The 13,252-nt window shown below is 34.8% G+C and overlaps 3 protein-coding genes across 3 annotated transcripts; all 3 read left to right on the top strand.

The window, feature by feature from the left end:
- The first annotated feature begins 853 nt into the window (after positions 1-853).
- On the top strand, positions 854-2,628 carry LOC135142599 (cytochrome P450 6k1-like). Its single transcript, XM_064074335.1, has 5 exons — positions 854-865; positions 920-1,769; positions 1,828-2,040; positions 2,092-2,343; positions 2,397-2,628. Exons 2-5 carry the CDS (start codon positions 920-922, stop codon positions 2,558-2,560), a joined length of 1,479 nt encoding a protein of 492 aa, XP_063930405.1. The 5' UTR covers positions 854-865; the 3' UTR covers positions 2,561-2,628.
- A 3,091-nt stretch (positions 2,629-5,719) lies between these two features.
- On the top strand, positions 5,720-7,391 carry LOC135142637 (cytochrome P450 6j1-like). The gene is made up of 4 exons (XM_064074382.1): positions 5,720-6,569; positions 6,627-6,839; positions 6,892-7,146; positions 7,200-7,391. Exons 1-4 carry the CDS (start codon positions 5,720-5,722, stop codon positions 7,361-7,363), a joined length of 1,482 nt encoding a protein of 493 aa, XP_063930452.1. The 3' UTR covers positions 7,364-7,391.
- Positions 7,392-10,220: 2,829 nt separating this feature from the next.
- LOC135142609 (cytochrome P450 6k1-like) lies at positions 10,221-12,069 on the top strand. Its single transcript, XM_064074349.1, has 5 exons — positions 10,221-10,247; positions 10,299-11,148; positions 11,197-11,409; positions 11,459-11,710; positions 11,772-12,069. The coding sequence occupies exons 2-5, from the start codon at positions 10,299-10,301 to the stop codon at positions 11,933-11,935; spliced, it is 1,479 nt and encodes a 492-aa protein (XP_063930419.1). The 5' UTR covers positions 10,221-10,247; the 3' UTR covers positions 11,936-12,069.
- The last annotated feature ends 1,183 nt before the right edge of the window (positions 12,070-13,252 follow it).

The following is a 13,252-nucleotide window of genomic DNA, read 5'->3' as shown; positions in this document are numbered from 1 at the left end:
CTTCTCAATCGATTAAAGATTGCATAAATATTTTGGAAAACAAAGATTTGCGACAAGATCTAGCTTTTCTAAGAAGCAATTATCAATTCGTATGTGAGGTAATAGAAAAGTTAGAAAAACCCAACATGTTGTTGGTAGATGCCATAAACTTAGTGAAAGAATTTAAACAACAAGCAAACGCAGTAAGGGGTGATATTGGTACTAGAGTATCTCAAAAACTTGACGAAGTGTTAAATAAAAATGCAGGTTTCGGTGTTCTTTCCGACGTTGCTCGTGTTTTACAAGGCCAGAAGGTGGAAAATTTGGAGTTAGATTCAACATTAGTTGCAAAATTCAAATTTGCACCAACAATGAGTGTGGATGTTGAAAGCACATTCTCCAATTTTAAACACATTTTAAATGATCGGCGAAAAAATTTTACAGTGGACAACTTGGAACATATTACAATCATAAATTGTTTTAAAGAAAACTGAAATACGTGTGTAAAATATAAAGTCTAGGATTATTGTAATAATATTTTATCCAAAGTTCTAAGAAGTGTTCTTTGATTTGTAATATGATTATGTTTTTAATGCTTTTTTGCTTAAAATAAAACTTTTTTAATGAAAGTATTATGCTTATTTAATGCTTTTTTGCTTAAAATAATATATACATTTTTATTGAACATGTTGTGCTTATTTAAGCGCTTATTTTTAATTTTTTTGTGCTTATAAATCCGCTCTCTAATTATCATTATCAATCGTTCCACGCAACACAATCTCGAACGTCGTGTTTACGCAACAAGCAAATATCTCTTGATAATGAACAACATATAAAAACAAACATTCAATTTTCAAGTTCATTCTGTAACAATTACTGCTCCACTGTAGGTCCACAACAAGAAACGTAAACCATATCGTTTTCATTGTATTTGTTCCAGATGATCTTCATTTACATAGTTTGCTTTCTGTTCCTGTTCTACTACCTCTTAACCAAAAACTATGGCTACTGGGAATCGAAAAACATCCCCTACGAAAAACCAGTTTTCCTTTTTGGAAGTTTCTACAAAATAGTGACGCAACAACAACACCTTTTCTACCGAATTCGTGAAATATACAACAACTTGAAAACTCCGTACTGCGGCATCTACATCTTCAACCGCCCAATCCTAGTCATCAGAGATCCACAACTGATCAAAAAAGTGTTGGTAAAAGATTTCGAGAAATTCATAAATCACCAAGTCGCCTCCAACGAAAAAGCGGATCCTCTATCGTACCACAGCCTTTTCGGTTCACAAGATCAGGTGTGGAAAAACCTGCGCGTCAAACTTTCCCCGGTTTTCACTTCAGGAAAAATGAAGCTGATGCTGCCGCTGATGAAAGAATGTGCTTCTGATTTGGCCGTTTGTGTGGAAAAACACAGTGGTGATAAAATCGAGATTAGAGAAATAATGAAAAAATATGCTGTGGATATTATTTCGTCGTGTGCTTTCGGCATCAATTCGTACTGTCTTAAACATGATAAATCGGAGATAATGGAGGTGGCCACGAAGCTTACCGATTTTAAGTCGTTCGTCAGGAATTTTTCAGTGTTTAGTTTCATGTTTATGCCGAAATTCGTTGACATTTTTCGACTGACGTTTCTTGATAAATCTGCCTCCAACTATTTGATTGATGTGTTTAACAACACTCTCAGGGAGCGGGAGAAAAAAGGGATTTTGCGGAATGATTTCATTGATTTGCTCAACAATTTGAAGCAGAATGAGGCTTTTAATGAAAATTATAAATTTGGTATCTAATGTGATGTGTAAATAATCCTGTTATCATTTTATCGAGGTTCACGTTTTAGATGACCTAAAGATGGCTGCTCAAGCGATTCAATTCTTCTCCGCTGGAAACGAAACGACGTCTTTGACGTTAGCATTCACTATGTATGAATTGGCAATAAACAAAGACGTACAATATCGACTAGGCCAAGAAATCAAAGAAACTTTCAACAAATATGGTGACTTTACGTACGAAGCGATTCAAGGGATGACGTACCTCGACATGGTTTTAAATGGTTTAATTTTTTTAACTAATTGTAACCCAAGTCTACATGTTGTGGTTTCAGAGGCACTGAGAAAATATCCCCTTACTAGTTTCTTGGATAGAAAATGTGAAGACACTTACACTTTTGAAGACACTGAGTTAACGCTTGATAAAAATGTTTCGATATTAATACCAATTGCTGGGCTACACTACGACCCGGAATATTTTCCTGATCCGGAAAAATTTGATCCTGAGAGATTTAGTTTGGAAAATAGGTATAAAATAGTACCTTATACGTTTTTACCTTTTGGTGATGGTCCAAGAAGTTGTATTGGTATGTATTAAAAGTAGAGAAAATATTTTCGTGTGCTATAGTTGCGATTACAGGACAAAGATTCGCAATTCTGGTAGCCAAAGTAGCGTTGGCTTACTGTTTGAAGGATTTTGCTTTTGACGTAGCGGACAATACAAAAGTACCGCTTGAATTGGATAATGGTGTAGCATTTTTAATGAATAAAGGTGATCTTTACCTAAATGTTACAAAATTGTAGTCAGTTGACTTTCAGAATGTTTTTTTGTAACGAAATGTATATTTTTTTATTAAAATATGAAACCATCAGATTTGTGTTTTTTCTTTATTTTACACAAAAACTAAGTCGTTAAATCACATGGATGGAGATCGGGTGAACGCGCAGGCCAAGCTATTGCGCCGTTTATGCCGACCTACTAGATCTGAAAATGATTTATTTAACCATTCAGTTACTGGTAGTAAAATGTAGTGGTGCTCCATCGTGAAAGTACCACATGCGAACTCGTTGACCTACAGGCACTTCTGCATCTAGCTGCTCCTCCAACACATTGTTTAACAACTCGAAGTACACTACAAACTGTGAAATTACAAGTCGGTGAGTGCTGATGTTGGGCTCTTCTTCGACGCGTTCTAAAATTGATTCTTCAGCTTGCAAGATTATTACGATCCTATCACGGCCACGATCGTGAGTTTGAGACTTGAAGGTACCATAATCTCGTAGATGTTGTACCACTGATATAAATGTTCGCGCTATTTGGAAATTGGTCTAAATAGGAAAAAGTCACTATTGTCAAAGCTCTTATCCTGTTTTTGCCCGTTGCTTATCAGTGTCCAGCTTTTTTGGTTCTTAATCCTAGTCGTTCTGTGCCATTCATTGAATAGTAGTTATGACGGGTCAAGAAATACGAAATACTACAAGTAGCGTTATATGTATTTAATTTCAAATAATTTGTCCTAGACATTGCTACCACTTTTGAACGTTAACTTTTCACAGGGCAATAGATCTTATTGTGAACTATTCTCCATTTTTCTTATTGCTCATTGTATATCCTTCCATGACTTTGAGGAACTCTTCTTGTTATTTTTGGTTTTATGTTTTCTTAGTGCTTTCCTGTTTCTCTTTTTGAGACGTAACATTTCTTATTCCACCAGTCATTTTTTCTTCATCCACTTGTACTTACACTAATTTCTATCTTCATTTCTACATCTTTTATAAGTTTTTCCAATTCATCCCATTTTGCTTGCGTTTTTGTTTTAACGAAATTGTGCGCTCTTAGCTTTTCTTCGTATGCTCTTGTTTCTGTTTTCTGTCATATTCTTCCATTTCAACCTCCAGTGTCATATGGTGAAAGTCTATCCTTTCTTTCTATTATTACCGATTGTCCTCTCAGTCCTACATTCGCCTTCATCATCGCCAGTTTTGTGTCCACTCAAGATCTCTCATCCTCTCTCTTCGACTAATTCCAACACTTCCTTTCCTTTCTTGTTTTCACTTTTGTCTTTGGATTTTCCTTTTCCAACATCTTCTGTTTTACTTATTCTTCCCCTTTTTCTTCTATTCTTGCATTGAAAACTGTTATTGAAATTTCCGCCTACAATGGCTGCTTGAAAGATTTCCTTTCTTACTACATTTGTATTCTTCTTATTTACATTTTTATATACATTCCATGTTTGTCTCTTGTTGTATTCCAAGTACAGGAATATGTTATTTTAAAGAATTCACATCGACGGAAGCGGAAAACCAATTTTTTCTACCTTGATTTTCTAATAGAGCTACTAAAGCACCTAAATGGCGTCAAAGCAGTTTGTTAATAGCGGAAAGGGGTTCTGAAATAGATCTGGTGTAATTTAGATCGGTAAGATTGGTAGCCATGACGAGAAATGTCAGGTGAATGTCAATGCCAAATGTCAAATTAAAATTTCCCGTATTTCTGGATGCGTAAGGACTTCACTAACTTCTTCACAAGACCTGTTAACCAATTTTAACTCACAAAACTCGAATTGATTCGAATTACAGTTGTTGTTGTGAAAATTCGAAGTTCAAATATTTCGTGGTCGGTGTTGATTTGTATTAGACAGATAATTTTCTAAACTAGCGGTCCCATTGTTTTCAAATTTTGCACGTATATTAGGAGATCGTGTATGTGATAAACCGCTAACCAAAATTTGTTTGATCTTCCCCACCACCAACACAAGAACGTCATCTTCTAAATTTACAATAGTAAATGTTATTTAACGTTTATAAAGTAACATACGCCCCCACTTGTAGTTATGTTAGTTAATTTAACTTTGAAATTAGAAAATTGAATGCTCCGAAACCTTGCAATCGTTTTAAGGTTATCGGAAACATGGTAAATCGTTAATCAAAATTTATCCGTTTACGACCCCTCCTAAAAACTAATGACTTCATCTCAACATTTTGCCAAATAAATCCTGTCTAAAATGTGCAAAATATAATGTATGTATATAAATATATTTGTTAAAATTGCTTATACAGGCTGACTCAAAAAATTAATGAATAAGTCCATTCCATTTTTTTGAAAATTTGGGAATACCATAGTGTTATTATTAGTACTGCATTGCACTTATCCAAATTAACACACGTGTAATTACAAAAATGTTGACGGCATCACAAAATTTTGTAAAGGAAAAACTTATTTGAAACATATGCGTAGTACGCTTCTTTCAAAAATGAAATTCGCAACATCAAATTTTGTAATTTTTCGAAAAAACCAGATAGTTTTATTGTACTTCAGGGGCGAGGGAAGTTCTTTGAAATAATCTTCGACTAATTTATTTATACAGGACATTATTAAAAAAACAATTGACTTGTTTTATTGTTTTTGAAATTTATCTGGTTGGAACTGAAATTTCGTGAATAAAGTATTTCCAGCAAATTAAATAATAAAATTCACTTTGTAATTACGCTGTGTCAGTTTGAAATAAACATAGTAATTGAATAAAAAACGGTTGATTGTGCTTTCCTTTAACCAAAATTAAATTATTAAAAAAAAAACAACAATGAAAATTTAAACAAGCTCTGATTAGTTGATTTCGGTAAAGGGTACTTGTCGAATAATTGATGAATGACCATTAACAAACTTGCAGTTAGGAAAAATGCAAACAGGAAATCAGTAAACACCAAATAAACATTTAGGTTAATTTATTAATTCATGAAAATAGAGAGTCAGACATAATGACTAGTAAATTTAATATTATTATCGGTCATTCCACGTAGAATAGTGTTTACACAACAAATTACATATCTTTTGATAATGAGTGCATATACAAACAAAAATTCAATTTTCAAGTTCAGTTTATAATAACTACTGATAATTGGTCAACTGTGGGTATAACACGAAAAACCTAAACATTTGCGTATACGTTGTATTTGTTCCAGATGATCTTCATTTACATAGTTTGCTTTCTACTATTATTCTACTATCTCTTAACCAAAAACTATGGCTACTGGGAATCCAAAAACGTCCCCTTCGAAAAACCAGTTTTCGTTTTTGGAAGTTTCTACAAGATAGTGACAAAACAACAACACCTTTTCTACCGAATTCGTGAAATATACAACAACTTCAAAACCCCGTACTGCGGAATCTACATCTTCAACCGTCCAAACCTCGTCATCAGAGATCCACAGCTAATCAAAAAAGTGTTGGTAAAAGATTTCGACAAATTCATGAACCACCCATTCGCTTCCAACGAAAAAGTAGACCCCTTGACGTATCACAGCCTTTTAGGTTCACAAGATCAGGTGTGGAAAAACCTACGCGGCAAACTTTCCCCGGTTTTCACTTCAGGAAAAATGAAGCTAATGCTGCCGCTGATGAAAGAATGTGCTTCCGATTTAGCCGTTTGTGTCGAAAAACACCGTGGCGATAAAATCGAAATTAGAGAAATAATGAAAAAATATGCTGTGGATATTATTTCGTCCTGTGCTTTCGGCATTAATTCGTACTGTCTTAAAAATGATAAGTCGGAGATAATGGAGGTGGCCACGAAGCTTGCGGACTTTAAGTCGTTCGTTAGGAATTTTTCAGTGTTTAGTTTTATATTTATGCCGAAATTCGTTGACATTTTTCGGTTGACGTTTCTTGACAAATCTGCCTCCAACTATTTGATCGATGTGTTTAACAATACTCTCAGAGAGCGTGAGAAGAAAGGGATTTTGCGGAATGATCTCATTGATTTGCTCAACAATTTGAAGCACAACGAGGCTTTTAATGAAAATTATAAATTTGGTACCTCAAGTGATGCGTAAATAGTGGCATATTAGTTTATCGAGCTTTACGTTTTAGATGACCTAAAGATGGCTGCTCAGGCTGTTCAGTTCTTCTCCGCTGGAAACGAGACGACTTCTTTGACGTTAGCATTCACCATGTATGAACTGGCAATAAACAAAGACGTACAATATCGACTGCGCCAAGAAGTCAAAGAAACTTTCAACAAATATGGTGACTTTACCTATGAAGCGATTCAAGAAATGACTTACCTCGACATGGTTTTAAATGGTTTAGATTTTTTTAAGTAACTGTAACCAAAGTCTACATGTTGTGCTTTCAGAGACATTGAGAAAATATCCCCTTACTAGTTTCTTAGATAGAAAATGTGAGAACACCTACACTTTTGAAGACACTGAGTTAACCCTTGACAGAAATGTTTCGATATTAATTCCAGTTGCTGGATTACATCACTATGACCCGGAATATTTTCCTGATCCGGAAAAATTTGATCCTGAGAGATTTAGTTTGGAAAATAGGCATAAAATAGTACCTTATACGTTTTTACCTTTTGGTGATGGTCCAAGAAGTTGTATTGGTTTGTATTAAAATTAGAGAAGAAATTTTCGTGTGCTATAACTGCGATTACAGGACAAAGATTCGCAATTTTGGTCGGCAAAGTGGCTTTGGCTTACTGTTTGAAGGATTTTGCTTTTGACGTAGCGAACAATACAAAAGTGCCGCTTGAGTTGGACAATGGTGTAGCATTTATAATGAATAAAGGTGATCTTTACCTAAATGTTACAAAACTATAGTCTGCCGACTTGCAAAGAATTTTTTTTGTAACGAAATGTATTTTTTTAATTAAAATTTCAAACCACCATATTCGAGTTTTTATGTTTATTTAACATATTAGTTAAGTCTTTAAGTTTGAATTCTTTTGGGTAGATGTTTCTCGTAATCGATTTTCAATTTTTCTTTAAATAAAGGACCAGTTTATAGGAAGTATATATAAGTATATACTGGGTGATTTCGAATTGTATGCAATAATTGTAACCCCGCCATAATGTATCGTAGGAGTATTCAAATATAGAAAAAATACATTAAAAGTCGATTGAGGTAAAACCCCCATCAATCATCCTCGATACGATGTCACTGATCCACCTTTTAAACAGTACGTTGAAAAAGGTTCGAATAATAATGATGTAAACACTTTCAGTTTCAATTAAAGATAAAACCGACGTGTTGCTGGTCACTGCGATCGACTTTTTATTCTGACGAATGCTTGGTCCCTGCCACAAGGATTCCACATTGTTTTTTAGAACAAATATAAAAGCAACTCTTAAAATGCTACTACTGTTTTACAATAAATTTTGAAAATGTTGTCAGGCTTCAGCACGTCGCAACATGTTTTTTACATATCTGTGTAAATACCTTAAAAACTCCGGCAGTTCCAGGAACTGTAACGGCTGCCATTTCCACTCGTTGAAGTTCTTGGATAGTTTATCGACACTGTTGACTTCTATAAACTAACTGTTTCATCCCATCTTACAAACTAATATCACACGGATTGAGATCGTGTGAACGCGGAGGCCAAGTTGCTGGACCGTTTCTACCGACCCACTGGTTAGGAAAACAGTTATTTAACCATTCAATAACTGGCCAAACAAAATGTGGTGATGCTCCATCATGCGAAATCGTTCACCTGGAGATTGTTTGAAAGCTCGAGTTATTGTGCCACGTTTAGTCTATTTGGTAAAACATAAGGTCCCATTTACAACAATACCGGCCCACACATTCATGGAAAATCGTCGTGGAAATCGTACTTCTTGACGAGCGTGGATTTTCATCGGACCAAATGTAAGTGTTGTGGTTGTTGAAAACCAACGATTGATTGCGAGTAAATCGTGCTTCATCCGTAAACAGAATGCAGTTTAAAAAGTTAGGACGTTCACGACATTGCTCTAACAACAGCATCGCAGTGAATTACACCACGTGGAAAATCAATGTGCTCCAAAGCTTGCACTTTTTGGACGTGGTATGAATGTAAGTCTTGTTTTTTTAATGATGTCGGGCTCTTTTCGACGCGTTCCAAAATTTGTTCTTCAGCTTGCAGTATCCTTTCGGTTTGAAGCTCGAAGGTATCATGATCTCGGAGGTGATGTAGAGTAAAATGGCTTAATATCGATTAAAAAACAATTTCTTGTATGTTTTGGCGGTAAACCTAAAACTTTTTGCATTAAAACCAAGTGCGGAGTTTGAGCAACAATGTATATAAACGAAATTTATCAAATCCAAATAACATATAAAAATATTAATTCTATAAAAATGAGTCCCGTTCTCTAACTGAAAAAAAAATAGTAGCAATACCGGATACACTGCCCGATATTAGGAACACCACATAATTTCATCCGTCCAAGCAAAAACACTTTTATTTGTACCAGTTATTAAAGTTGCAGAACCACGTCCGGAGTTTTTCTCACTGTCGCCACATTTGTATTAAGAACTACACGGCAAAGGCAAAATCTCCAGGGACTTAACTCTAGCTCCGGGACATTAGACAATCCGCTATACAATGGTTCTTCTGAAGCGACTGTTGAAAGAATATCTTTTTGGAGAGTCATATGTGTTATTTCTGTGGAATCAAGAAAACTGGAGGGTGTGTGACTTCTTTCTCCCTGATAGATGGTAAACTCATTCCCGAAAAATGTGTCTGTTGAGGGGATAAATAGCAGTTTTTCGGAATCCATTTGTAGCAATTTCGACTGCGGCACATCGTAAATACGGTTTTCCAAGCAACTCACAAACTTGCTAGCAGGAAACGGTTCCTCCATGGTTATTTGAATTTTATGAGTGGAATTGGGTGGAAGTAATCCGTCCAAGACCAACACTACCGTATCAACTTTTGACGGTTTTTACGTGTTTCATAAAATATTGCAACCAGTTAGTAAAAATATAGCCTATAATATGATTAATTTATTTAAATGTACAAAACATCAACAAAATTAAACATTCAGATACTATTTTTCTATCTGTCAACCTTTTTCTAATCAGCCCACTCTTCTTTTTTCAAAACTAAGTTCCGTTACAAGCCTTAAATCCAAGGTGCAATTCTATCTCCACTACAACTCTCATTATTTTTGTATTTTCATCGCTGTTTTCATTTTGTCAATTCTCAGATTACGTCCGTTTATTGTTCCTGCCCTTATATTGTTTTCCTCTTTTTGTTCCTATTCATTAACACATCTTCCCTATTTTTCTGCTTTTCTTTAAAACAGCTTGTTCCTCCTCACTATCCTCTTCTATATCGCTCTTCCTCTTCTTAATATTTTTCTCCTCACCGGTCATTTCCATATTTCTACACCCATCTCTGTCCTTTTCTTAATGCTATGCACTCACATCACGAAAAAAATCGTCAGCTACTCAACCCATTGGACTCCTATCGGTGTTTCTGATTTACGATTATTTACATATGTAGACTGATCGTTTTTCATTTCTTAAGTGAATTATTATTAATTAATCAAAAACGAAAGCCACATATAATGACTAGTAAATTTATATTATCAATCCACGCAGCACATTTCTGAACGCTGTGTTTACATAACAAACAACGTAATATTTGATAATAACTGCATTTAAAGACAAACATTCGGTTTTCGGGACCATTTTGTAATCAAAATTAGTGATAAGTGCTGCGCTGTGGGTATAACAAAAACAGAAACATTATCGTTTCCATTGCATTTTTTCCAGATGTTTTTCATTTCCATAGCTTGTTTTTTGCTCTTTCTCTACTACCTCTTTACAAAAAACTATGGCTACTGGGAATCCAAAAACGTCCCTTTCGAAAAACCAGTTTTCATTTTTGGAAGCTTCTACAAGATAATGACAAAACAACAACAACTTTTCTACCGAATCCGGGAAATATACAACAACTTCAAAACCCCGTACTGCGGAATCTACATCTTCAACCGCCCAAACCTCGTCATCAGGGATCCACAACTGATCAAAAATGTCTTGGTAAAAGATTTCGATATATTCATGAACCACCAAATCGCCTCCAACGAAAAAGTTGACCCTCTGGCCTACCACAGCCTATTTGGTTCCCAGGATGACGTTTGGAAAAACCTGCGCAGCAAAATTTCCCCCGTTTTCACTTCAGGCAAAATGAAGTTAATGCTGCAATTAATGAAAGAATGTGCTTCCGATTTGGTAGTTTGTGTGGAGAAACACTGCGGCAACAAAATTGATATTAAAGATGTAATGAAGAAGTATGCCGTGGATATTATTTCGTCGTGTGCTTTCGGTATCAACTCGTATTGTCTTAAGGAGGAGCAGTCGGAAATAATGGATGTTGCCACGAAACTTACCGACTTTAAGTCGTTTGTTAGGAACTTTTCAGTGTTCAGTTTTCTTTACGCACCGAAATTGGTTGACATTTTGCGGCTGACGATGTTTGACAAAACCGCTTCTGATTATTTGATTGGTGTGTTTAAGAATACCCTGAGAGAACGTGAGAAGAAGGGGATTTTGCGAAATGATTTCATTCATTTACTCAACAATTTGAAGCAGGATGAGGCTTTTAGTGAAAATTATAAATTCGGTGAGTAGCCACTTTATCCTTTTCTATCTCGATTTACTATTTTTTTAGATGACTTAAAAATGGCTGCACAAGCCATAACATTCTTCTTTGCTGGAAATGACACCACTGCTTTTACATTATCATTCGCTATGTATGAATTATCCCGAAATAAAGAAGTACAAGATCGACTGCGCCAAGAAATCAAAGAAGCTTTTAACAAACATGGTACCCTTACCTACGAGGCAATTCAAGACATACCTTACCTCGAAATGGTTTTAAATGGTATTTTTTTTAAGTACCTGTAATCACAGCCTATATGTTGTACTTCCAGAGGTACTACGCAAATATCCCTTTACCATTATCCTGGATAGAAAATGTGACAACACTTACACTTTTGAAGACACTGGATTGACTATTGACAAAAATGTTTCGATATTAATTCCGATTGCTGGACTACACTACGACCCGCAATATTTTCCGGATCCGGAAAAATTTGATCCTGAAAGGTTTAGTTTGGAAAATAGGGATAAAATAGTACCTTATACGTTTTTACCCTTTGGTGATGGTCCAAGAAGCTGTTTAGGTATGTATCAAAAGTCAGAAGTAAAGAAAAATATCTTCATGTGTTATATTTGCGGTTGTAGGACAAAGGTTTGCACTTTTGGCAAGCAAAGTAGCTTTGGCTCACTGTTTGAAGGATTTTGCTTTTGATATAGCAGATACCACGAAGGTACCGCTTGAGTTGGATAATGGTGTACCGTTTATAATGAACAAAGGTAATCTTCATCTAAGTGTTACAAAATTGTAGTTTACTGACTTAATTTTTTTCTGCGGTAATGTATACTTTTTGTTATGCCTAATGTGAGACAAGTGTTAGCTATATATTTAATGTCATTTTTATTACATACATAATTTATAAATAAAAATTTTATTTAATTCTTATTTTTCGCATCATACATATAAAACCAATCCTTCCTCAGTGAACATTTCTAACAATGTCAAACTTAAAAATTTCAAGTAAATAAATATATTCATATTGTTATGATTTTCGGGGATTAAAATTGACGTGGTTAAAACTCAACAATTTCTTTTACATTAATACAAAACTATACTAGACTAGACCAAAATTCCTCCCGACAGTCTGTGATCTCTATTTAAACAGAGGAATGATCGCGAATGCCGCTTTCCAGGTTGTTCTGGAGTCCACCATCGAGATAATAAAACATATTTTCATAAATTTTAATACTTTTTAAAATAAATGAAACGACTGGAGCTATTTTACTTGAAAACGTGGTGGAAAGTGCTGAAGAAGCTCTTCAAGCTCTTATTCCAACCAAGTCGAAAGTAACAGACGAAAAATGTTATAGTGACTTCCAACACTAGCACAAAATTAATAGTTGTGTAGAACTAGTTGATGAAAATGTTCTTCTGGCGTATTTTCAACAGCTTGTAAGTTTATTAATATTGCAGTTAATTTGAACTTTTATTTCATTAAGTATATTGAATTGATTTTTAGTCCACGAAGCACAGTTCTTCATCTCTGTGGGTATATTATTCGATGCTACGATGTGTGGTCAATATCAATAAGAACATAGATAAAAAATGTTATGGCAAGTTATTTGCGTTTAAAAAAAAATGTTGTACATATAGCAAAAAAAGCAACAGTTTTGAAGAGTGATAATCTGAAAATTTTCCTCCAGGACGCAGAGGATGATCAAGTTTTAATGTGCAGGGTAAAAATAAATCGAACTGAAGAATACATGCCTGACGTTTACTTTTGTTTTTAGGAAGTGGCCATTTTCGGTTTATTTGGGGGCACCCGATGAGATGAAATTTACAGTTTATGTACAAAAGATATTAAAAAAGGGGGAAATGTCATAATAGTGACAATTAATCAAACAAAAAATAAATAAAAAAAATATTGTGATAAAATATAAAAATCTGAGACCGAAACATTTTCAACATGATAATTTTTTTGTTTTCTGCAATCGCGGAAAATGTAGTACTCAGAGAGTGGGCGTGGGCATACATAAGATTTCTTCGGTTCCCAAATTAATTGCAACGTTTTTTGAATTCCGCAACTTGAAAAATACACTGGGCACTCTCTTCGACGTAGTTCAGCAAC

Source organism: Zophobas morio, unplaced genomic scaffold (genome assembly GCF_036711695.1).
Source record: "Zophobas morio isolate AGI-343-1 ecotype UQ-CSIRO unplaced genomic scaffold, CSIRO_AGI_Zmor_V1 ptg000049l, whole genome shotgun sequence".
Taxonomy (NCBI): Eukaryota; Metazoa; Arthropoda; class Insecta; order Coleoptera; family Tenebrionidae; genus Zophobas; species Zophobas morio.
This window is presented reverse-complemented; position numbering and strand designations above follow the sequence as displayed.